At 44.1% G+C, this 27,023-nt stretch overlaps 2 protein-coding genes across 2 annotated transcripts in view; both read right to left on the bottom strand.

Annotated features, from left to right (window-relative positions):
* Window positions 1–27,023, bottom strand: part of PPA1 (inorganic pyrophosphatase 1) — a 295,326-nt gene that overhangs the window by 27,001 nt on the left and 241,302 nt on the right. The gene's annotated exons all lie outside the window — the stretch shown is intronic.
* The window catches only part of NPFFR1 (neuropeptide FF receptor 1), a 28,697-nt gene continuing 22,639 nt past the window's right edge, over window positions 20,966–27,023 (bottom strand). The window contains exons 3-4 of the mRNA XM_053586460.1: window positions 24,761–24,860; window positions 20,966–22,063 (exon numbers count right to left, since the gene is read on the bottom strand). Coding sequence (XP_053442435.1) covers window positions 21,184–22,063; window positions 24,761–24,860 — 980 coding nt within the window. The 3' untranslated portion in view covers window positions 20,966–21,183. The remainder of the gene's footprint in view (window positions 22,064–24,760; window positions 24,861–27,023) is intronic.

Below are 27,023 nucleotides of genomic sequence, written 5' to 3'. Positions count from 1 at the left end.
AATGTTATGGGTAACTTTTCCTTAAGTAATATATTTTAATAGGGCATTAAAGATAATGTGCCTTAAAGATATTTTGAGTTAAACTCTTCAAAACAATGTCTATTGTATAAAATGAGATGTACAAGTATTAAATGAAAACCCAGTAAGATAATTTTGTACACATGATCTTACCCAAAAGGCAGAGAAACACTGCAGTAAGATAATTTTCTAATTATAGTGTCCCTTCCATCATCTCCAACTCCCAAACCCCATTAAAAGGTTTTGATTCACTGATTTTTAAAAGGTTTTGATTCACTGTCTTTTGAACATTAAGCACACTGTTTTACTGTAGTTAGTATATGAGGGCAGGAAAAAAACAATGAGGCAATAGTTTAGTCAGTAACACTACATAGGCCTGAAAGTTGAAGAAATTTCTGCTGAGTGAATACTAAGTAGGATCAAGTCCAGAGAATTTCTTTTTTTTTTTTTTTTTTTTTCAGTTTTTGGCAGGGGCTGGGTTTGAACCTGTCACCTCCGGCATATGGGGCCAGTGCCCTACTCCTTTGAGCCACAGGTGCCACCCAAGTCCAGAGAATTTTTTAAGGGAATGCTCTTTTGATTGAATTCTGCCTTTGAGCAGACAGAACCAGTTTTCTTGAAAGAACCCAGAATCTACTTAGGAACAGACAGAAATGATGCAATAATAATGTGTTACACATACTTTCCCTTTCGCCTCCTGCCAGCTCAGAGCAAGATACTAGTCTTACTGACCTTAGGCCTTGCACACTAGCTCTTATTTCATCACATGTATTCAGAGAACCAATCAGTACCAATTCCAGCAAAACACCCAGCCCTGGTGTATTGTAACTTTCCCTTATAGGCAAGGTAGTGAGCCCCATGGGTGGGAGAGGACCGTGTTCTATTTCTCATGTTTCCTTGGGGCCTAGCACAGTACCTGCACTACAGTAGACAGATGTTTAGTGAATCTTTGCTGGATCAATGGGTAGAGGAATTAATGAAAAAGAGGGGAAGGTATTTTTTTTTTCTTTTTCTTTCTTTTTTTTTTTTTTGGAGACAAATTCTCACTTTGAGCCCTGGGTAGAGTGCTATGGTGTCATAGCTCACGGCAACCTCAAACTCTTGGGCTCAAGCAAACCTCTTACCTCAACCTCCCGAGTAGCTGGAACTGCAGGCACCTACCACAATGCCGGCTAATTTTTTCTATTTTTTAGTAGAGACAGGGTCTCACTCTTGCTCAGGCTGGTCTTGAACTCTTTTTTTTTTTTTTTTTTGAGACAGAGTTTCAAGCTGTTGCCCTTGATAGAGTGCCATGGCATCATTATAGCTCATAGCAACCTCCAACTTTTGGGGCGGCGCCTGTGGCTCAGTGAGTAGGGCACCGGCCCCATATACCGAGGGTGGCGGGTTCAAACCCGGCCCCGGCTAAACTGCAATCAAAAAATAGCCGGGCGTTGTGGCGGGTGCCTGTAGTCCCAGCTACTCGGGAGGCTGAGGCAGAAGAATTGCTTAAGCCCAGGAGTTGGAGGTTGCTGTGAGCTGTCTGAGGCCACGGCACTCTACCGAGGGCAATAAAGTGAAACTCTGTCTCTACAAAAAAAAAAAAAAACCTCCAACTTTTGGTCAAGAGATCCTCTTGCCTCCGCTTTTCTATTTTTAATAAGAGACGGAGTCTCGCTCCTGGTCAAGCTGGTCTCAACTCCTGAGCTCAAGTAATCCACCCATCTTGGCCCCCCAGAGTGCTAGAATTACAAGTGTGAGCCACCACAGCCAGCCACAGCCACCACAGAAGACAGGTACTCCTTATATAAATTAGGAGTTTCACAAAAGGGGAGTCCATCTGTTCTCAAACATTGTCTTTCTTGCTTTGTCCAAGTCCAACCTCTTCTTCCTGTGCTTCACCTTAGAAGAATAAGAATCATCTTGAGAGAGGCGGAGCAAGATGGCAACCGAGTAACAGCTTCCTTGCATCTGGGCACCGTGAGTCGGGGGAGATAGGACTCCAGGCATCTCTGGCTGGCGGGAACTGCCTATCATCACTCCTATGAGGCTACAGGGAGTCAGCGAGAGACTTCTGGACCCCAAGAGGAGGACTAAAACAGTGGAAAACCGGTAAGTGGTCGCGTGTGTTCAATCCGTCTAAACCCGCCCACAACTGTAAGTTCAGTAGCAGCGAGACTGCAAACCAGAAAGGCCTTACCTGTGAACTGTTTTGATGTCCTTGGACTTGGCACTGAGTTGAACTGCCTTGGGGAAGGCCTGAGCGGGAGTGCGGAGAACTTTGGCCGTTGTCTAGGGCCCCAGTCTGAGCCGCTGAGCCAGACGGAGCTAATAGTGTTTGGCGGTGGGTCATACGGATCCATTGTCAGTGATCTGCCCCGGCAAGCTCCGCCCTCAGGGTCGCAGAGCTAGAAACGGGTGGGAGCTGGTAACCCAGCAACCAAGTAGCCTAAGGGTGGGGTCTGAGCCGCCTTGCAGCCCTAACCCTCAGGGGCAGAGTGAGACCGGTTTTGGCACCCTGGGTAAGTGGATAGCCACTTCAGCAGTGATTCCAGCAAGAAAGCTGGGAAAGCTTCTGCTCAGCAAGTTTACAAGTTCAAAGTGCCTTTTAAGTGGGCTGAAGAGAGATTTAGGGTGTCTACCTGCTGGGGTTTGAGAAATCAGCTGCCTCCAGTCGTATCAGAACTGTGACTAACATCTCATACCCCATAAGACCATGTGTTGCCCAGACAATATTCAATAACATATACAAACTGCTTTGTTTTTGGTTGTGTATTTTTTCTTTTTTGTTTGTTTATTTTGACGTTGTTGATGTTCTTTTGTTTTTTAATTTCAATTTTTTCCATACAGATCCCTTTTTCTTTCTCAATTTTTCTAGTTTAATTATAATTTCCCATTGCTGCCTTTTTTAATAACTACAACTTCATTTTTGCTAGTGTTTCTACCGCTATCATTTGGTTTTTCACCCCATTGTATCCCCGTAAAGTTTTCTGTTTGCTTGTTTTGGTTTGATTTATAGCATTTTTGTCTTTCCTCTCTACTTGGTGGAGGTGGGGTACTGTGTCTGATCAGGTTAGCAAAGAGCTGCTGACCTCAAAGGAACCACCCAACTGGGGCACCCCCAGAAGGTGGGGTTTTTTAAGGTTGTGTCAAAGTACCCTACTGTACACCTATATTGCCCTGTCTCCCTCTTTCTGTGCCTCTCTTCTTTTTGTCAATATTCCTTATCCCCACCCCCTCTCCTTTCTCTACCTTTCTTTTTTTTTTCTTATCACTCGGTCCTCCTTTCTTTCATCCCTTTTTTGCTCTCCAATCTTCTCACCCTTCTGGTCCTGTAACCCTTAGTCCACAGGCACAAGATCTTAAAGAGCAAGAGGAAGTGAAAGGAAAATTAGGGCAAGGAAACAGATAAAAGAAATCACTCATGAGGAAGAATCAGCAGAAAACTCCAGGCAACATGAAGAACCAGTCCAGAACGACCCCGCCAAGGGACCATGAGGTAGCTACTGCAGAGGATTCCACCTATACAGAAATGTTAGGAATGACAGAAAGGGAATTTAGAATACACATGTTGAAAACAATGAAAGAAATGATGGAAACAATGAAGGAAACTGCTAATAAAGTGGAAAATAACCAAAAGGAAATCCAAAAACAGAATCAAATCAGAGATGAACGATATGAAGAATATAAAAAGGATATAGCAGAGCTGAAGGAAATGAAACAGTCAATCAGGGAACTTAAAGATGCAATGGAAAGTATCAGCAACAGGTTAGACCATGCAGAAGAAAGAATTTCAGAGGTAGAAGACAAAGTTTTTGAGATAACTCAGATAGTAAAAGAGGCAGAAAAGAAGAGAGAGAAAGCAGAACGTTCACTGTCAGAATTATGGGACTTTATGAAGCGTTCCAACATACGAGTTATAGGAATTCCAGAAGGGGATGAAGAATGCCCCAGAGGAATGGAAGCCATACTAGAGAATATTATAAAAGAAAATTTCCCAAACATCACCAAAGATTCTGACACACTGCTTTCAGAGGGATATCGGACCCCAGGTCGCCTCAACTCTAACCGAGCTTCTCCAAGACACATTGTGATGAACCTGTCCAAAGTCAAGACAAAAGAAAAGATTCTGCAAGCTGCCAGGAGTAAGCGCCAGTTGACCTACAGGGGCAAATCCATCAGAGTGACCGCAGACTTCTCTAATGAAACTTTCCAAGCAAGAAGACAATGGTCATCTACCTTTAATCTACTTAAACAGAACAATTTTCAGCCCAGAATTCTGTACCCTGCTAAGCTAAGCTTCAAAATTGATGGAGAAATCAAATCATTTACGGATATACAAACATTGAGGAAATTCGCCACAACAAGACCAGCTCTACAGGAAATACTTCAACCTGTTCTGCACACTGACCACCACAATGGATCAGCAGCAAAGTAAGAACTCAGAAATCAAAGGACAGAGCCTAACCTCCACACTGATGCAAAAGATAAAACTAAGCAATGGACTCTCACCAAATAAGACGAATAGAATACTACCACACTTATCAATTATCTCCATAAATGTTAATGGCTTGAATTCCCCACTGAAGAGACATAGATTGGCTGACTAGATTAAAAAACACAAGCCATCCATTTGCTGTCTGCAAGAAACACACCTGGCTTCAAAAGACAAATTAAAGCTCCGCGTCAAGGGATGGAAGACAATTTTTCAGGCAAATGGAATTCAGAAGAAAAGAGGAGTTGCAATCTTATTTTCAGATACATGTGGATTTAAAGCAACTAAAGTCAAAAAAGACAAAGATGGTCATTTTATATTGGTCAAGGGAAAACTACAACAAGAAGACATTTCAATTCTAAATATTTATGCACCCAATTTAAATGCTCCCAGATTCTTGAAGCAGACCTTACTCAGTCTGAGCAATATGATATCTGATAATACCATCATAACAGGGGACTTTAACACACCTCTTACAGAGTTGGACAGATCCTCTAAACAGAAATTAAACAAAGATATAAGAGATTTAAATGAGACCCTAGAACAACTATGCTTGATAGACGCATATAGAACACTCCATCCCAAAGATAAAGAATATACATTCTTCTCATCACCCCATGGAACATTCTCCAAAATTGATCATATCCTGGGACACAAAACAAATATCAACAGAATCAAAAGAATTGAAATTTTACCTTGTATCTTTTCAGACCATAAGGCACTAAAGGTGGAATTCAACTCTAACAAAAATGCTCGACCCCACCCAAAGGCATGGAAATTAAACAATCTTCTGTTGAATAACAGATGGGTGCAGGAAGAAATAAAACAGGAAATCATTAACTTCCTTGAGCATAACAACAATGAAGACACAAGCTACCAAAACCTGTGGGATACTGCAAAAGCAGTTTTGAGAGGAAAATTCATCGCTTTAGATGCCTACATTCGAAAAACAGAAAGAGAGCACATCAACAGTCTCACAAGAGATCTTATGGAATTGGAAAAAGAAGAACAATCTAAGCCTAAACTCAGTAGAAGAAAAGAAATATCCAAAATCAAATCAGAGATCAATGAAATTGAAAACAAAAGAATCATTCAGAAAATTAATGAAACAAGGAGTTGGTTTTTTGAAAAAATAAATAAAATAGATAAACCATTGGCCAGACTTACTAGAAAAAGAAAAGTAAAATCTCTAGTAACCTCAATCAGAAACGATAAAGGGGAAATAACAACTGATCCCACAGAGATACAAGAGATCATCTCTGAATACTACCAGAAACTCTATGCCCAGAAATTTGACAATGTGAAGGAAATGGATCAATATTTGGAATCACACCCTCTCCCTAGACTTAGCCAGGAAGAAATAGACCTCCTGAACAGACCAATTTCAAGCACTGAGATCAAAGAAACAATAAAAAAGCTTCCAACTAAAAAATGCCCTGGTCCAGATGGCTTCACTCCAGAATTCTATCAAACCTTCAAGGAAGAGCTTATTCCTGTACTGCAGAAATTATTCCAAAAAATTGAGGAAGAAGGAATCTTCCCCAACACATTCTATGAAGCAAACATCACCCTGATACCAAAACCAGGAAAAGACCCAAACAACAAGGAGAATTTCAGACCAATCTCACTCATGAATATAGATGGAAAAATTCTCAACAAAATCCTAGCCAATAGATTACAGCTTATCATCAAAAAAGTCATTCATCATGATCAAGTAGGCTTCATCCCAGGGATGCAAGGCTGGTTTAACATACGCAAGTCCATAAACGTTATCCACCATATTAACAGAGGCAAAAATAAAGATCACATGATCCTCTCAATAGATGCAGAAAAAGCATTTGATAAAATCCAGCATCCTTTTCTAATTAGAACACTGAAGAGTATAGGCATAGGTGGCACATTTCTAAAACTGATTGAAGCTATCTATGACAAACCCACAGCCAATATTTTACTGAATGGAGTTAAACTGAAAGCTTTTCCTCTTAGAACTGGAACCAGACAAGGTTGTCCTCTGTCACCTTTACTATTCAACATAGTGCTGGAAGTTCTAGCCAATACAATTAGGCAAGACAAGGAAATAAAGGGAATCCAAATGGGAGCAGAGGAGGTCAAACTCTCCCTCTTTGCTGACGACATGATCTTATACTTAGAGAACCCCAAAGACTCAACCACAAGACTCCTAGAAGTCATCAAAAAATACAGTAATGTTTCAGGATATAAAATCAATGTCCACAAGTCAGTAGCCTTTGTATACACCAATAACAGTCAAGATGAGAAGCTAATTAAGGACACAACTCCCTTCACCATAGTTTCAAAGAAAATGCAATACCTAGGAATATACCTAACGAAGGAGGTGAAGGACCTCTATAAAGAAAACTATGAACTCCTCAGAAAGGAAATAGCAGAGGATATTAACAAATGGAAGAACATACCATGCTCATGGATGGGAAAAATCAACATTGTTAAAATGTCTATACTTCCCAAAGCAATCTACCTATTCAATGCCATTCCTATCAAAGTACCTACATCGTACTTTCAAGATTTGGAAAAAATGATTCTGCGTTTTGTATGGAACCAGAAAAAACCCCGTATAGCTAAGGCAGTTCTTAGTAACAAAAATAAAGCTGGGGGCATCAGCATACCAGATTTTAGTCTGTACTACAAAGCCATAGTGCTCAAGACAGCATGGTACTGGCACAAAAACAGAGACATAGACACTTGGAATCGAATTGAACACCAAGAAATGAAACTAACATCTTACAACCACCTAATCTTCGATAAACCAAACAAGAACTTACCTTGGGGGAAAAACTCCCTATTCAATAAATGGTGTTGGGAGAACTGGATGTCTACATGTAAAAGACTGAAACTGGACCCACACCTTTCCCCACTCACAAAAATTGATTCAAGATGGATAAAGGACTTAAATTTAAGGCATGAAACAATAAAAATCCTCAAAGAAAGCATAGGCAAAACACTGGAAGATATTGGCCTGGGGGAAGACTTCATGAAGAGGACTGCCATGGCAATTGCAACAACAACAAAAATAAACAAATGGGACTTCATTAAACTGAAAAGTTTCTGTACAGCTAAGGAGACAATAACCAAAGCAAAGAGACAACCTACACAATGGGAAAGGATATTTGCATATTTTCAATCAGACAAAAGCTTGATAACCAGGATCTATAGAGAACTCAAATTAATCCACATGAAAAAAGCCAACAATCCCTTATATCAATGGGCAAGAGACATGAATAGAACTTTCTCTAAAGACGACAGACGAATGGCTAACAAACACATGAAAAAATGTTCATCATCTCTATATATTAGAGAAATGCAAATCAAAACATCCCTGAGATATCATCTAACCCCAGTGAGAATGGCCCATATCACAAAATCTCAAAACTGCAGATGCTGGCGTGGATGTGGAGAGAAGGGAACACTTTTACATTGCTGGTGGGACTGCAAACTAGTACAACCTTTCTGGAAGGAAGTATGGAGAAACCTCAAAGCACTCAACCTAGACCTCCCATTCGATCCTGCAATCCCATTACTGGGCATCTACCCAGAAGGAAAGAAATCCTTTTATCATAAGGACACTTGTACTAGACTGTTTATTGCAGCTCAATTTACAATCGCCAAAATGTGGAAACAGCCTAAATGCCCACCAACCCAGGAATGGATTAACAAGCTGTGGTATATGTATACCATGGAATACTATTCAGCCATTAAAAAAAATGGAGACTTTACATCCTTCGTATTAACCTGGATGGAAGTGGAAGACATTATTCTTAGTAAAGCATCACAAGAATGGAGAAGCATGAATCCTATGTACTCAATCTTGATATGAGGACGATTAATGACAATTAAGGTCATGGGGGGGAAGCAGAAAGAGGGATGGAGGGAGGGGGGTGGGGCCTTAGTGTGTGTCACACTTTATGGGGGCAAGACATGATGCAAGAGGGACTTTACCTAACAATTGCAATCAGTGTAACTGGCTTATTGTACCCTCAATGAATCCCCAACAATAAAAAAAAAAAAAAAAAAATTAAAAAAAAAAAAAAGAATCATCTTGAGCCACACATTAAGTATACAAACATTAACGAAAGCTGATTACATACTTTTTGTGATATCTGACATCACAGATAAGCAAAAGAAAGTCCTCATAAAATCAGCATGTGGCCTGCAGGTTGGACACCCTTGCAGAGTAACCAAATCCAATGGCTTCTTGCAGTCCATATTCTGTCCCCTTTGCTATGGGTGACCCTGTTGGATATCTCCAACCTCCTAATGCTCTCTCTTCTTTAGCTTTTGACTACATGCTCTTTTTGGTGTTCCTCCCACTTCTCTGGCTACTCATTTCTCATTCTCCCCTTTAGCCTTCTTCGTTTCTTAATCATAATCCTCATGGTCTTCTCATGTTCTCTCTTTCTTTAGAGATAACTTCTGTCTAAGTTATCTCTTGTATGTCTTTGGTTTCAACTACCACTTATAGGCCCTATAATAGGAAAACTTTCAAACCTATAACTAAGTTTTATTTAACACTTACTGTGGCCATGCTCCATGTGAGGTAGTAGGGACATAGCCCTACAGGTCCTCACAGAACTTCTAGTCTATAGGGAAGACAGACTTAAACAAGTAATTAAGATAAATTTGAATGCATAGAATGATAGAAGAAGTACAGGGAATTTCTTCAAGGAAGTAACCTGTAACCTGCAACCTGAATGATGAGAAAGGATTACGAAGGTGAAGGGGAGAAGCCAGAGGCCAAAAAACAGTTAGTAAGAGATAAACCAGAGAAGTGGCCAGGGTCAAATAGTGAAGGGTCTTGGAAGGCATGATGGGGTTACTTTCTCCTAATAGCAAGGGGAAGGCTAAGAAGGGTTTTTAGTAAGTGACATGATCAGAATTGAATTATAAAGAGGCACTATCAAGAGGCTGGAGCCTGGATCAAAGTTTTAGCAAGACTAGATGTAGAGAGACCAGTGAGATGTGTGCTGTACTGGCCCCGGTGAAAGATGATGGTGTTGCCCTAAATTTAAGTGGCAAAAGAGAAGGCTGATTCTAGAGCTATGTTCAGTGGAACTAATTACTGATTAGATGGAGTGGACAATGAGAGAGATGGGGATTTGAGGATGATTTTCAGGTTTCTGGCTACAGCTGGTTGAATGGTGTATTTACTGAGATAGGTTGAAGAGTACATGCAAACACAGCAGGCACTACCAGCTGCCCGCCCAATGGCACCTTACTTCTCCTTTCTCATTAATTTCTAATGAATCCATAGTTTGTTTCAGAAGCTACTCCTCTGTGTACACCTTTGCTTCAGAATAGCCAGCTCCTCCTCCACCTTCAAGGAATGAGTTTTAAATGAGTAAGACAATCATGGTTGCCAGGGATTTTGTTTTTTTTCAGGCACGTAAATATGATGCAGTTCTGCCCAACAGGACGAAGGGAAGGCTGCTAACGGGTTTCTGAAAGTTTTTCTTTGACAGCCACAGAAGCTGTGATATCTTTTTCCTTTAAGAACATTCGGGGGCAGTGCCTATGGCTCAAAGGGGTAGGGCACTGGCCCCATATGCCAGAGGTGGAAGGTTCAAACCCAGCCCCGACCCCCCCAAAACAAACAAACAACAACAACAACAAAAAAAAAAACCTTGGGAGTAAGCAGAAAAGTTTTTGGCCAGGTGTGGTGGCTCACACCTGTAATCTCAGCACTTGAGAGGCCAAGGTGGGTGGACTACCTGAGCTCAGAAGTTTGAGACCAGCCTGAGCCAGAGCGAGACCCCCATCTCTAAAAAAATAGCCGGATGTTGTGGCAGGCACCTGTAGTCCCACCTACTTGGGAGGCTGAGGCAAGAGAATCGCCTAAGCCCAAGAGTTTGAGGTTGCTGTGAGCTAGGACACCACAGCACTCTACTGAGGGCGACTAAGTAAGACTCTGTCTCAAAAAAAAAAAAGTATAGTTCTGGATGCTTGTTGTTTAAAGCCACAGAGATTTTTGGGGTTGTTTATTACAGCAAGATAATCTATCAAAAGCTGATTAATACAAGTGGCTAATGCTGCTGCAGTGTTCTTATGCGATATTGACCATGAGGAGGGTTTGCCTGGAATCCAAGTTAACAGGCAGAGATCAACAAAACAGAAAGGTGGGAAGGACCTAAAGGTCCTAACGTTTTCTAAAGTGTCTTTGAACTACTGACTTAACCAACCCTGGAACTATTTTGCCTCCGAATTCTTGTCTCTTTATATAATTAATTCCTTACAGTTTAAACTAGTTAAATTGAGGTTTTCTGTTACTTGAAACCAAAAGTCTCTTGGCAACAAGGGGATGTATGCTCCTATTACAGGGAAAAGAGTGAATAATTGGCTGGGGGGAGGTGGCTGACACCTGTAATCCTATCACTTTGGGAGGCTGAGACAGGAAGATTGCCTGAAGTCAGGAGTTCAAGATCAGCAAGGGCAACATAGCAAGAACTGATCACTAAAAAAGAAAAGAGTGAATAATTGAAAACAATAATACAATCTTGTACAACTCTGACAAGGAGCTTGAGAAACCTAATCTATAGGGGTTAGCTCTCCTGCCCACCTTTTCCACAACAATACAGCTGAGTAAGAGAAGAGAATAAAGAATGGATATGACAACATGGGCTTAGGATGGCAAAAAAAATTGGATGAGAAGGCAGTTTGAAGTTGCATTTGCATAGTCCATTCTATAAGACAAAAAAAAAAAAAAAGCAAAAACAATTATTCAGAATTGTTAATGGCAAATAATGAAAAAGATATTGTAGCGCTTATGGGGAACTGAGGGAGACTAAAGTCTAAGCTGAGATGCCCAGTAAGTGGTTAGATGTGAAACCTGGGACTTGGAAGAGAAAGATTGGATAGAACCATTGATTTGTGGAGTTGAAGGCATGAGAGAAGATGAGATCACCTGAGGGAAATCTGTGGAGTGAAAAGAACAGAGGCAGGGGCTACAACAGAACACCAGAGAATCTGCATCTTCAGGGGCGGACGGCAGAAGAGGTGACAACAAAGGGGTCTGAGAAGGAATGCCAGAGGGGGAGGAGATGAAACACGGCAGTGTGGTGTCTTGGAAGACAGGGGCGAAGGGTGTGGTCAACGCTATATCCAGCTGCCTTCTAAACTGCTCTGCTTGGCTGGTCCATGAGCATCTCATATTCACCAAGTAAAAGGGTGAGCTCTCTTTCTCTTCTGTGAGTTTTCTGTATCAATTAGTGAGGCTGTGTCTGCCCAGTCAGCAAAACAGGAAGTTCTAACTCCTCCTGGTTGACTCTGCAGCAGCTTCTGATATGTGCCCACCCAGCAGCTGTTCACCCTCCTTTTCTCTATTCTGTTCAGATATACATCTCCCTGCCCCTGTGTGTCCACGTACTTCAGGGGACTCAGTGCCAGCCCCAGCCCTGGGGGAAGATCCTGATTAGCCTCAGTGAATCGCAGTGGTTCCACTCATCGTGCCAGGGACTGGTCTTCTCAGGGGTGTGTGACATGATTCTGGCCAAAACAATGTGAGGGGAGAGTGACAGAGGCCTGGAAATACAAGCTATACACTGCCTTACAACCTGGTTCGCTTACCACACAGTTAAGCTATATATGTACATTCCTTGCTCTTAGATACTTACCTAAGAGAACTGAAAACATACAATATTGGTACGCTATTGATAGTGATGAAGACGCAGAGTGGAAAACCCTAGACAGTTGAAGATGTCATTAAACTGCTGAATTAACTGGCTCTGGAGCTTTCCTGCCTCGGGTCTTCTTGTTATGTAAGATAATAAATTGACTCTGTTGTTACGAGTTTAAACCAGTGCGATTCAGAGTATTCTGGGTTTTGCAGCCGAAAAACATTCTAGTGGCTACAACTTCTCATCAGTCTTCCACCCTCTCCCCTGGACTGATTAGAATGGAGATTGACTGTAGTTCCAGGATAGGCCTTAATGTGTCTAAATCAATCGTTGTAATCTCACTCTCATTAACTGTTCAGGAACCCTGTCCCAGAATGTAGGATTCAGAACATGGCATTCCCCTGGGCATAGAGTTGGTTCAGGAATGAGGTACATGACCCAATCTGAGCCATTGAGAGTTTGCTATCTCCGTCTGCTCCTGAGGGAAGTCGTGACATTAGAGATTCCTAGCTTCTCTCCCACCCCATCTCTTTCTCTGTCTTGATGTAAATAAGAAAGCATGGGCTCAGATTACTGATGGCAATGTTCAATGCCATCAAGAGAAGCCAGACTCAGGATGAAGTTCACGTGGTAGATAGCAAAGGAATGGCAATACCTGGGTCCTAGGTGGCATTGAGCCCCTGGACCAGCTAGTTCTCTGCACTTTGCTGCTATCTGAGCCATTGTATCCTTTTTAGTTCAAGTCAGTTTGAGTCAAGTTTCTGTTACTGGGAACTGTTGTAAAAGCATCATAGGAGATGACCCATCCTCCCACATGCTACTGGACCAGGCAATATTAAGTTGATCTCTCAAACATCTCATAAAACTTCTTGCTCTTTCTCATCCATACTTCCTTAGCCAATCCTGGATTTCTCACCTGTATTCCTGCAGGTACCTCCTACTTTACTGGTCTCCAGCTCCATCTCACTCCAGTTCCCTCTACCTGCTGCCAACATGTGCTCTAAAAGATGAAGGTGAGAGCACATCACTTCCCTGCTTCAAACCCTTCTATGTGGTTGTCTCTAACTCAGTCTTTAGGACTTACGTCAAGCTTCTTCTGGGATAGTTTTTCTAAAACCTCTCAGGCTATTGCCTGACTTTGGCCAACCATGGTACTCCCATTGTAGAAAGCACTGCATCACGTCTTGATTTTTCTCCCTTCTGTCTCGGCTCATTGGAGTGTGGTGTGGTCCTATGACTAAACAGACACTGAGTTTGTTGAGTGAACACAAAGTATTATTAAGTTTCATCTAGGCTGAAACATGTACTTATAAAAGGGGAGTCATCCAAACAGGTAATTTGTTCTAGTGTTAGGAACACTGGACTGCAACCCACAGAGCCTGCAATTTTGTATTGGCTCAGGAGCTGTAGGGACCTAAAGGATGTGCCATGGCCTCTGCACAACTCAATTTTCCATCTGCAAAATGGAAATACTGCTGTTATGTTAGTGGTAATATAAACTACTGTCTACCTTCTTTGAGGGGATATTTTTGACTGAAAACTTTTCATTCACAGTGAAAACACAAAAAGGGGAAAGCTGTTAATGCTTTTATAGAAAATAAAATGTAAACACCAAACTCTTTCGAAATGAGTTTATTTTCCATGATTTATAGCCCAGGTAATGAGATCATTTTGCAAAGACACGTACTAAGGGAGAATGAAGGAGGTGATTATGAACATTAGAGGTGGCTTCAAAGGACCACCAGACAGCACTCTTGACAAACAGAACACAAAACACAGAATGCTCCCAACACGGCCTCTTTGGGGCAGTCAAAACACAAACACAAATGTAGGTTGCTCAGTCACAAAACAGATTGACTTGGCTGTTCTAACCTCCACACAGAAAAGAAGGCAAGAGAGGGTAGTGGTGGGGGAGAGTGATTGCTCCTCAAACAGAGAGTGATTTAACACCACTGGCTGTGTGACAGATAAACTAATTTGCCCAAATCACTAAGCTTGGGTTTTTCCACCCGCATTAATTTGGTTGCTTGCACATGACAACAGCATTATTTTTGGTGACAAGATTCAAAGGCCTGGCATGGCAGCTAGCAAGAGAAAACAAACAACTCAAGGCAGGACACTATCGCCAGTTCAGTAGCTTTTGCTCCTTCAGTGACCACAAGGGCAGGGGAGCCCACGGCTGCCTTTAGGGCTTGATGCGGTATGGGACCAAATTCCATTTAAACTTTTTACCTGAACTGCTGGAATTCCTTCCATCTCAAATCTTTGGAAGCCATTGAATGTGATGGAAATGTGGTCTTGTGGCCAAAAGAGCAGTCTGGAGCCTGTGGCTGGCTGGTTTTATTTTTAGGATTATAGGAGACCTCCATTAAGCCTCTTTCTTTTATTCTGAATCTCATGTCCCATTCTGAACCTTCTCTCTCCCAGGAAGCAGAGGCTATAACAACTTGGAGAATGGCAAAAACCTGGGCTTCATGGTCATATGGATCAAGATTTGAGTTTCAGCTTTAGCATTTTCTAATTATATGACCTTTAGTAAATGACTCAACTTCTTGAGCCTTGCTTAACCCATCTGTAATATGGGAATAATAATATATATATGCTTATTTTATTACTTTATTCATTCAACATTTTTTGCCTCCTCTGTACGAGGCAATATCCTAGATCTGAGCCCACAAAGATAAGTGAAGTAGACAAAGGTCCTGTCCTCATGGAGTGTATGGTCCATTGTGAGAAATAAATAATAGACACAAAGCATTTAGTACTATGCCTGGATTTTAACAGGTACTGAATAAATGCTTTGAGTTGACAGAAATTTAATTATTGAAATTCAACAGCATCTTGGAATAGGATTAATTCCTTTTTCATTGATCCCATTCCTACCTCAGGGCCTTTGCACATTTGCTCTCTCTGTCTGGGTTTGTTCTTTTCTCAATTATTCACATGGCTCCCTCTCTCACTTTGTTCATATCTGTATTTAAATGTCACCTCCTTACAGAGGTCATACCTAACCACCTACTGAAATAGCCCTCCCCCCTTTATCACACTCTATCCTCTTGTTTGCTTTAAAACCATTCTTTTTCTATTTCCTTTTTTTTTTTTTTTTTTTGAGAGAGAGAGAGTTTCACTTTGTCACCCTCATTAGAGTGCTGTGGTTTCATAGCTCCCAGCAACCTCAAACTCTTGGGTTCAAGTGATCCTCTTACCTCAGCCTCCCAAGTAGCAGGGACTACAGGCACCCACCATGGGTGGTCATTGGTGGTCTGGCTATTTTTAGAGATGGGGGTCTCACTCTGGCTCAGGTTGCCCTTGAACTCCTGAGCTCAAGCAATTCACCCATCTCAGCCTCCCAGAGTGCTCGGATTACAGGCATAAGCCACCAGACCTGGCCTTTTAAACCCATTCTTGATAGTTTTAAAAAACATCTCTTCATGATAAATTCCTCTTAGATTTAGGGTAAATTTTTGTGCAAAAGTCTCTATAATATTTAAAAGATATTCCATCTTTTTTTTTTTTTTTTTTTTGCAGTTTTTGACCGAGGCCAGGTTTGAACCTACCACCTCCGGTATATGGGGCTGGCGCCCTACTCCTTGAGCCACAGGCACCACCCAATATTCTATCTTTTTAAAGATACTCTATCTTTAAAATACACTTTACAATAAAAGATAAGAATGGCCAATAAGCACACAAAAAGATGTCCAGCATCACTAGTCATCAGGGAACTTTAAAAAGACTGATACTGTTAAGTGTTGGTAAGAACGCGGAACAACTGGGAAACTCATACACTGCTGATGGAAATGCAAACTGGCACACCAATTTTAGAAAAGACTTTTGGCTCAGTGGCCGTAGCACAGTGGTGAGGGCATCAGCCACATACACCGAGGGTGCTGGGTTCAAACCAGGCCTGGGACAGCTAAACAACAATGGCAACTGCAACAAAAAATAGCCAGGCATTGTAGTGGGCACCCGTAGTGCCAGCTACTTAGGAGGCTGAGGCAAGAGAATGGCTTAAGCCCAAGTGTTGGAAGTTGCTTTGAGCTGTGACACCACAGCACTCGACCAAGGGTGACATAGTGAGACTCTGTCTCAAAAAAAAAAAAAAAATAGAAAAGACCTTTGACAGTTTCTTCATTCTCATCTATCTTTCCTCAGTGGCACTTCTGAGGGGTGACCTGAGGCACTAATACCTCATTCTCATCTATCTTTCCTCAGTGGCACTTCTGAGGGGTGACCTGAGGAAACGGATACAGTTAAGCCATATATGTACATACCTCACTCTTAGATGTTTACGTAAGAGAACTGAAAACATACATATATATATGAAAGGACTTATATTATGAATTTACATAGTAGGCACAAACTCATGACCACCAATGTCTACCAACTGATGAGTAGATAAACAAAATGAGATATATCCATACACTGGAATAATATTTAGCAATAAAAAGGGATGAACTGCTGATATGTGCTACAATGTGAATGAATCTGAAAACATCATGCTAAGTGAAAGAAGCCAGACTCAAGACTACATACTATCCGATTCCATGTACATAATATTCTGAAATTAGATTGGAATTTATCCAGGTCCTAGAGCAAGGAGGAGAGAATTTACTATAAACTGGCACCAGGGAACTTTTTAGGATGATGAAAATATCTTCAGTGTGGTGGTGGTTACACAACTGTATACAATTACTAAAACTCATCAAACTATACACTTAAAATTGGTGAATTTTATCATATGTAAATTATGCCTCAAAATAGCTGTTGCAAAAGTTTTAAATACGGGGTGGCCATAAAGTTCGTTTGCAATTGCACACGAACTTTATGGCCTCCCTGTGTAAGGATATTTATGCATAGAAAATAACTCTATACTTCTCTCTTGGGGTAGGATTAGAGTGCTTTTCATTTTCTTATCTTTGTTTATCCAAATTTTATAAAATTTCCACAATGATTATATAGTGCTTTTGCAGAGAGAAAAAAACAAAACAATAAAATGCCATCAACATAAATGGGTTATTCAGCAAAGAATCTATTGTTAATTCAACATTGTTTGCTTGTAATGCAGCCCATTTGGGTCACCTCATTCTCATCTATCTTTCCTCAGTGGCACTTCTGAGGGGTGACCTGAGGAAACGGATGCAACAAGGTACAGAGCTTAATAGCAATGCCTTGTCCATCCACCCCTTGGTTTGGCTCTGACCTTGATTTTTGAATGAATACACAGTAGACTAATGCTAGGGGACTCTCATCCTACTTTGCCAACTCCCCCCTCCATTCCAACCCAGGTCAACTCATGCGTCCTCCAGGCCTCAAGAGAAAGTCCTCAGCACAGGGCTGGGCAGACTGTGGTTTGTGGGGTCTAGACCAGGCACCCACCTCCAGCTCACATTGGTCTGTTAGGTGCTGCCTGGTCTTGGTGAAGTCAAGAGGCCATTCATCACTGGAGACCCATGATGAGAATAACTGCTCATGCTACACATGGTAGGACACGGAGTCCCTCCAAGAACCCCTCTGGCGGGATGCTCAGTGTCAACAGGCCTCTGGCCCTTTTCCCCTATCACACATCCAATTCATCTCCAAACTTTCCGCTTGTGAAAGGGCAGTTACCTTAGGAGAATTGTAGGCAGAGGATGGCATGTTAGGAGAAGTCCACTTTGCTTGCCTTTGAATGCCTTGTCTGCACAAGGTTTCCCACAGGGTCCAGTTGACAGGACACAGGAATTCAGTAAGGATAATAAAGCTATAATTATAAAAATATCTTCATAAAAACATCCCGTGGGGGGAATATACAATTTTCTAGCCATCCTAGTCAAGAAGTAAAGCCTAGCTGAGAGGATCAGAGCAGTTGGGGTGGGTGCAGGGGAGACAATCACAGCTATATTCAAGCCTCTTCTTTGTCACCCATAAATGCTAAGTTGGGCAAGATTCCAGGTTCCTAACTTGGGGACTCTATCCTCAGGATTCACCCAGGCACTATTTTTAGGAACTACTTTTAGCATCCAAAAATTCCATATATTATTCACAGCAGCCAAAAGGCAAAACAACCCACATGTCCATTGGTGGATGAATAATAAACAAAATGTGGAACATCCATACAGTGGAATATTATTTAGCCTTTGGAAGCAAAGAAATAATGTTTTAAATTTTAGAGAGAATCTTGCCCTGTCATCCAGGTTAGAGTACAGTGGGGTGATCATAGTTTAAGTGATCCTTTTGCCTCAGCCTCCTGAGTAGCTGGGACTATCGGTGGACACCACTAGGCCCAGCTAATTTTTAAATTTTATGTAGAGATTAAATCTCACCATGTGCCTAGGCTGGTCTCAAACTTTTAGGCTCAAGTGATCCTCCTGCCTTGGCCTCCTAAAGTACTGGGAGTACAGGTATGAGCCACTAAGCCCAGTCCTAAGGAAAAACATTCTGATACATACCACAGCATGGATGAACCTTGAAGACATTATGTTAAGTGAAAGGTACCAGTCACAGCAGAATAAATCCTATATGCATCCCAATTTATATGAGGTACCTAGAGTAGTCAAAATCAGAGACAGAGCTGGGAGGCCTGCTGGCTCATGCCTGTAATCTCAGTAGTCTGGGAGGCCGACTTGGGTGGATTGCTTGAGCTCAAGAGTTTGAGACCAGCCTGAACAAGAGTGAAACCCTGTCTCTAAAAATGGCCAGGTGCTGTAGTCCCAGCTACTCGGGAGGCCAAGGCAAAAGAATCACTTGAGCCCAAGAGTCTGAGGTTGCTGTGAGCTGTGATACCACAGCACTGTACCAGGGGTGACAAAGTGAGACTCTGTCTAATAAATACGGAAATAAATAAATAAATGAAATGAAAACAATAGCAAAATATGCAAATTGTGACCTATGCAGGGGGTTTTGGCAGTTACAACCTTTCAAAGCATGGCATCTTTGGGGGAAATAAAACAGGGGCCTTGATGGAAAGGCTGGCTTGGGTGAGTACCTTGGTACCTAACCCCATCCGCAAAGGGTATGATTTTGTGCTTCAGGAGGCCATGCTAAAGGTGAAACATCCTCCAGAGGACAAAACAAATGGTGTCTTCAGACAGCTTCTACCTAGCTACAGGGATAGTCCTTTTTCCAGCCTATTTTTTGGAACAGCCAGGAACCTTCAGATCTATGTGAGACACGACATTGACTAGAAATGGGTAGCACCAATCAATACCATGCGGAGGAGGATGATACCCTCACTAAGACCTTCATCTATCATCCCCAGACTCCTAAACCAGGACAGGACCATTATAAATCTTAGCAGCCTGCTCAGCACATAGATAACATGCACAGAACAGCTCAAGGCAGAAGTAAGAGTAAACACAAAAGACTGATTTCCCAGATCAAGAGCTTGGGCACGGGGGATTCTGGTCCTATTAGTGTTCTCATTCACCATGAGGCCAAAAACCATTGGGGGGATTTCCAGCTCTCCCCTCTGCCATGCCCACCTTCCTTGAAAGGCAGCATGTAGCATGAGTGGGAAGAACAATCAGATGATAAATCTAATCCAAATCCTGCCCCTCAGTGGCCCTGTGACCTTGGCACTGAGTTGCTTTGCAGAATGGCGATAACAATGTCTCCTTCAATCTCATTAGTAATGGCTCAAATGAGACACTGTCCTGGGACATGCTTGGAGAATGTATTGTACTACTGCTTAAGAATTTTCTTCTGCTCTTATGCTTGGAATTTAGAGTAAATAGTGCTGTTATTGTGCGTCAGGGAAACAAACAGAGCCTCAGAACCCTGACCCCTGGAATTGTTGCTTTTTTGCTCGCTAAATGTTTAGCAACATGATATTTTCTACAGAGGTGAGGAGGAAAATGTCCAGTTAACTGCAGATGACTGGGGCTGTGCAAGCATCACCCAATGTGATCCCATTTCTTCCCATCTCCTAGAGCAGTGGTTCTCAAACTTCCTAATGCCACGATGTATTTTCATTGTTACAAATGGGTCGCGACCCACAGGTTGAGAACCACTGTCCTAGAGAGAAGTCTCATTTCTTTAAGGTGATGCAGGTGTGCTAGGTGAAAGCCAGAGCAAAAAAGGGATCATCTGGTCCCCATCCTCTTGGGGTACATGAGTCTTTCATGCTGAGAGGTGGGGAGTTAGTGTGTGTCTTTCTTGAGTCTCCATAGTGCACCCTAGCTACAGCTTAGGTTGGCCATCTTCTCCCTCCCAGAAAGCAGGGAAGGGAGAGGCCTTGGGGAAGGCTTCATTCTAGCATTTCTAGGAAGCAGATGTGTTTACAAAGGCAGAAAGCCAGTACTCTGCTCTCCCTTCCTCCTTGTCCATGAGTAAATCAACAGACACCACGTGAACATGGCCTTGCAGCTGCCCATTGTGTTGTTAAGTTCTTGCTGGGTCTGGGTGATAGAGGTGGGACAGAGTCTCCTCCCTTCTCTAGGCTCAGACCCAGAGCCCAAAACCTAGATGCAACTGAAGCAGACACCCAGGACACCTTCTGGAGACAACTGAACACATTATAACCAGCCTGCAGGAGGGGCGCATCATGTCCTCCTAGGAAAGGGACCAAAGGGACTCCACCACATGGACACAAAGCATCAGAGGACAGGCAAGCTTTGTTGTTTGACTCTTCCCAGCTGCCTGATTAGGATTTACACAGTTTACTATGCTCCCCCTTAAGTGGCCCCTTTGGAGCCAGCTGGAGATGGTAAAAGCTACATCAGCTGTAGAGTGCCACAGGGTCATGTGAGATTTTTCAGCTGAAAGACCTTGGGCTAGTCACATCTCTCCAGGCCTCAGTTTTTGCATCTGTAGAAGGGAAATAGGAAAACCTATTTCCAAAGCGTTGGGAGACTCCAATGAGATGACGTTTGTCAAGTCTACCACCTAGAAGGGCTACCACACACAGGCTGCCCCCTCACCTGCCTCTATCTGAGGGTGAAGGCATCCCCAGCAGCTGCCCACTGCCTTGTATTAGAGAGGGAGGCACCATGCATCCTCCTCTGACTCCACACCAGGCTGCTAGCGTCCAGGTGTCACGTGACCGATCGAGCCTGCCCTCCCTGGACCACCTCAGATGTCCCAGGCCGCCATGGTGAGGGGCAGATGGGAGCAGCCAGGACCCTCGGCGGCGGGCAAACTACGGTGGGCCACCCGCCCATTCCGCAGCGGGGGGCGGCCGGGCTTGGAGATCCCGCTGCTGGGGCCTGACTCGGAGGGCAGGCCCGAGTCGCTGGGCTGCACCTCCACGAAGACTCGCCTGCGTAGGAGCCCGCCGGGCCGCTCGGAGTAGGCCTGCTTGTGGCCGCCCCGCGGCAGCCGGCAGAGCTGGGCGCGGAAGGCGGCCTGGAAGCCGCGGCGGAAGTTCTCGTTGAAGTAGCCGTAGATGATGGGGTTGGCGCTGCTGTTGAAGAAGGCCAGCCAGTGGGCGAAGGGGAAGGCGTAGACGGTGACCAGGTGCAGCTGCGGCGCGCTGAGCTGCCCGTAGTCGATGAGCAGCAGCAGCGCCCAGAGCGGCAGCCAGGACAGCGTGAAGAAGAGCGCCACCATGACCAGCATGTGCACCACGCGGGCCCTGCGCCGCGCCGCGCGCCGGCCGGCAGCCGCCGCCTCCTCGCCGTCCTGCGCGGGGCCCGGCGCCTGGCACAGCTTGCGCGCGATGCGCGCGTACATGACCACGATGAGCGCCAGCGGCGCCAGGTAGATGTGCGAGAAGAGCACGGTGGTGTAGACCCTGCGCATGCCCTTCTCGGGCCAGGCCTCCCAGCACGAGTAGAGCGGGTAGGAGCGGTTGCGGGCGTCCACCATGAAGTGGTGCTCCTCACGGGTGACCGTCAGCGTCACGGCCGACGGACACATGATGAGCAGGGCCAGGACCCAGATGACCGCGATGGTGACCAACGCCTTCCGCAGCGTCAGCTTCTCGCGGAAAGGGTGCACGATGCCGCGGAACCTGCAGCGGGGGTGAAGAGGCAGGGGGCTGGGTGAGGACGGGGACGCGGCCCCTAGCGTTCATCCTCACCCCCAAGGCAGCTCAGAGAACCGCTCGGGCCCCCGTCAGGCGTGAGCACATTGGTTTTCCGCCTGCGTGGGAGTCAGCTAATCCGGCTGGGCGCTCAAGGAGCAAAGGCAATCACAGGGTTTATGGGAGAGGGGAGAAGGAGGCGGTGGGTAGTGTGGGAACATAAATCCTTTTGTGCACTTTTGGAGATAAACTAATTAGCTAAAAGCTAGCAGCGCACTCAGTCTGCAAGGACTGCGCTAGCACGCCAATTAGGTGTCAAGAATATAATTTCTAGCTGTTTATGGATTCTCCAGAAAACCTTGGGAGGTCAGATGTGGAGCCTACCTGACAGGCTATCCCCCTGTCATCTTGGCCACAGCCCTTCTGTCAGTTTCTCCACCATATGAGGACAAGTTGGTACCATTTATTTCCTCCTTAGGATGTTTCAGCAGCAATTGTTACACTCTTAATTTACAGATGAGGAAACTTGAGACTTGGAAAGTGCTAACCAACTGCCTTAAGATCACACACCAAGTAGCAGGTACCACCCTTGACCCTAGATTTGTCTTGTTCCACTGGGCCACATAAACCAGTAGGTGTAAACCTTTCCTGTCCATTGTAATCTCCTGAAGCATTTAAAACAACCGAACAAAATCTGTGCCTATTCTGGGCCAAATTAGTCTAGGAAGAAGTCTTAGTATTGGGTTTATTTTTTTTAAGTTCCTAGAGTGATTCTACTGCGCAGTCAGATTTGAGAACTGCTGCTATATGTAGGTGGAGGTGGGAACCTCCCCCTTGCAGTGTGGATCAAAGGTGATGGCTCAACTGCAAGTAAGCTATTTGAGAAGAGGTGCCGTGTCTTTTCTTCTCAGTATACCTAGCGTGTGTTTATGTATGAATGAATGAACAACCAGAAGGTCATATTACTCAAAAAAATCTTTCTGAACCTCAGTTTTCTCCTCTGTAAAATGGGGTCAATAATATGACCTACTCTGTAGGGTGGAAGATTGAGATTACATTACCACATTAGTGAGAAAAAGGAGGAGCTTCTACTTTCCAGAATATCTTGCCTTCTCTGCTGATGCCAGAAAATAGAAACCTGAAGATCATCTAGTCAAGTTTACTTGTGTAGTGGCCCAGAGAGGGGAAGGGACTTTCTTATGGTCACATGGCTATTTAGGGTCAGACCTAGAACTTAGGTCTAGAGCTGATGCCCTGCTGAATGCCCTTTCCATGTCACTAAAGGGTGGCCTGCCTGCCTGCCTACTCTTCCCTTGGTCTGACAGCAACTTTTACCTCTCCCATGGCCTGTCTCAAACCTTGCAGGCTCATCCTGTATGCCTTTGACCTACTGGCTTCACAGCAGCACATGCTTGAGAAATCTCAAGAGAACAAATCATTCTTAAAACAAGTAGTACTGGCTGTAAGTGGAATAGCACTTAATGGTTGGAGGAAAATCCTGGGGACAGTCCAGGAAAGCTTCTGGAGGACGTGGGTCTTGAAGAATATTACAACACCACTGGGAGAGGTTGCAAACTATCATATCATTCAGTGATGGTAATAAAACAAAGATCAGTGAAGGGGAGGAAGTTCCCCATCACCCAGCTACGTAGTAGCTTTGTGGACAGAGGAACCGTTTATCGCCATCATCCCAGCTGCCTACTTCACTGGGTTATCAAAAATACTGTGTTTGATGAGGGCAGAGGTGGAGAGAGAATGAGAACACTAGATTCTGTAATAGAAAGGGCAGGGGTACGGAGTGCCCGTGTTGGGGAAAGGACAAGGAATATTAATAGCTGGCATTTAGACTCTGTGCCAGGAGCCATGCATAAGCTTTATAAGCAGGTGCTCACTGAGGCCTCTCAACCACCCTGTAAGGTATTTGCCATTTTACAAATGAGTCTACAGAGGCTAAGAATAAAGTGACTTACTGCCATGATCCCGTTAGCAGTGATGAGGACACTTCCAGCTTATCTGCCTGCCTCCTCTTCCCTGGGGTAAAGCACCTTCAGAGAGCCCTTATACCACTAAAGATGCTGAGGGGCAGGAGGACTCATTGTGCATAAGAAGACTCATGGATTTAGTGCTTTGTAGGGTGCCCCCTGGCTCCATTCCATACCTCTGGCCATAGTAACACATCTATGGTTATCACAGAATCTGATGGAACCTAAGGCTGAAAGACCAGAGGGGTAGAGATGGGGACTGAGTAAGGCCTGGACTGCCAGAAACCAGCATGGAAGCAGTGGGATAGAGTGAAGAGGCAGGGAGAATCCCTTCCTCCATGGCCATACCGAGGCCCGCCTGGTAAGCTAGCGTACCTCATTCTGGCTCCCCTGGCTCAGACTTACGGGTAGCAGGATTCCTACTGCTTCAGAAACAAGGAATGCTCTCCAGCTCCTTCTAGGCCTCAGGAATCTTTATTAAACATTCTCAGGAGCTACCTCCAAGCCTTCTAGAAGGAGTTGGTAGTGTTCTCCACAGGTCCCTCAACTCTGGAGAGCAGCCAGACCCACAACCCTTCCCTTTATGGTTGAGGGTTTAGCCCCACCTCGCATAAAGCCTCTTCTAGCTAGCCTGCAGACAGTGGCCCCTCTTAGTGCTGGGACCCAGTTGGCCCAGGGGTAATTCAGCCAGGAAACTGCTTACCTTTCCACAGCAATGGCCACCAGCGTGAAAACAGAAGCTGACACAGACATGCCCTGCACCAAGCCGCTCATCTTGCACGTGGCATTGTCGAAGGGCCATCCTGCAATGACATAGGCCACTGGAGAATGAGAGATGTTCACCCACCAAGACCCAGAGACCTCAGGCTAAGCCAGGTCCCTTCTGAAGCTTGTATCTTGCCTCCATGTCCTGCTAGAATCATCTGGCCTCTGCTTGTACACTTCCAGGGATAGGGAATGGACCTGCCCACATAACCATGGACAGTGTGATAATGGAAGAAATGTTCTTTCTATTGACCAATGATTTCTATCCCTGAGGTTTAAATCCATTCAGCCCTGGCTGGCTCTCTGCTCCCTTAGCTCCACCCAAGTTCTAGGCCAGTGGTTCTTAGCCCAGAGGCTTACTAGAATCACCTGGAAAGCTTTGAAAAGAACAAATGGCCAGGCCCATGCCAGGCCAGTGACCCAAGGGATTTGAATGGCAGCCAAAGTTGAGGACGAATTGATCCTGACTCCCAGGTGGGAAGTGGTATAAGCAGCCCAGCTCTTCCTACCTGGTGTCATGATTCTGATCCCTAGGCTTCTGCTTTGTCAGGAGACCCGGCCCCACCTGCCCTTAGCACTATAACATCACTGGTCACACCCTGGATCCTGAGGTTATGTGTTGGTAACCAGCTGGTGTCTCTGTCCCTCTAAGACCAGAGGCTCCACCTTATTCTTGTCTATTGCGCCTAAAACAGGAGTTGTCTCTGGAGGTAGCGGCCCTCCTTTTACCAACACCCCTCCCCCATGTTGACTTTCTACCTTAACAGTTTTTAAGTACCAGTCACTCTTTTTCTTTCTTTCTTTCTTTTTTTTTTTTTTTGAGACAGAGTTTCACTATGTCACCCTTGGTAGAGTGCCAAGACGTCAGAGCTCACATTGACCTCAAATTCTTGGGCTTAAGCAATTCTCTTGCCTCAGCCTTCCAAGTACCTGGGACTACAGGCCCCCACCACAACGCCTGGCTATTTTTTGTTGCAGTTGTCATTGTTGTTTGGCAGGCCCGGGCCAGGCTCAAACCCGTCACCCTTGGTGTATGTGGCTGGTGCCCTTACTCACTGAGCCATGAGTGCCAAGCCAACCCGGCACTGTTTCCCTCCAAGCCTCACAACAGCCTTACTATTGCTGTCCCCTTTTTACAGATGAGAAACCTGAAGGAGAGATCAATGTTTTACATACACAAAAAATAAATAATTAAAATCTACCAGGCCAGGTCAGGAGGTGGAGACCCACAGTGAAATATAAACTATAACAAATAAGCCTAATTATATCACGAGTGAATAATATAACCAGATTGAAGGGAGTAAGAAAGAAAGACACTAACCAAAGTAACTCTGGAAAGCAGCATTTTGAATGTATATTATAAAACTATAAGAACTGTGGCTCAGTCCGTAGGGCGCCGGCCCCATATACCGAGGGTGGCGGGTTCAAACCCGGCCCCGGCCAAACTGCAACCAAAAAAAAATAGCCGGGCATTGTGGCCAGCGCCTGTAGTCCCAGCTACTCGGGAGGCTGAGGCAAGAGAATTGCTTAAGCCCAGGAGTTGGAGGTTGCTGTGAGCTGTGTGAGGCCACCGCACTCTACCGAGGGCCATAAAGTGAGACTCTGTCTCTACAAAAAAAAAAAAAAAAAACTATAAGAACTGTATACAAATCAAATTCTGTATTCTCATGAGTTTGTGGTATTGTTGCCAAAAATGCATAAACTGGATCTAAATATGGGAAAACATTAGGCAAACCCAAATCACAAAACTATGGCTTAGTAGTACAGAAAATACGTATGTATATACTAAGATTGAACAAATAAGTAAATATCTGTGAATAATCCAAGCTAGATTTCTCACCCAAGGGATTTGAATGGCAGCCAAAGTTGAGGACAAATTTTTTTCTTGAGAAAAAAGTTACAAATAAGGAAAAGGGGAAAGTTAAAATGAATCATGTGATAGGTTGATACCAGTATGAACCTATGCTTTTTTTTCTTGAGTGTCACTCTGCCACCATGTGTAGAGTGCCATGGCATCCATCATAGCTCACAGTGAGCTTCCTGCCTCAGTTTCCCAAATAGCTGGGGCTACAGGAGCCCACCACAGTGCCTGGCTAATTTTTCTATTTTAGTAGAAACTCACTCTTGCTCAGGCTGGTCTTGAACTCCTGAGCTCAAGTAATCTACCCACCTCAGGTTCCCAAAGTGCTAGGATTACAGAC

Source organism: Nycticebus coucang, chromosome 3 (genome assembly GCF_027406575.1).
Source record: "Nycticebus coucang isolate mNycCou1 chromosome 3, mNycCou1.pri, whole genome shotgun sequence".
NCBI lineage: Eukaryota > Metazoa > Chordata > Mammalia > Primates > Lorisidae > Nycticebus > Nycticebus coucang.
Note: the sequence above shows the minus strand (reverse complement) of the source record. Positions and strands in the feature narration are given on the sequence as shown.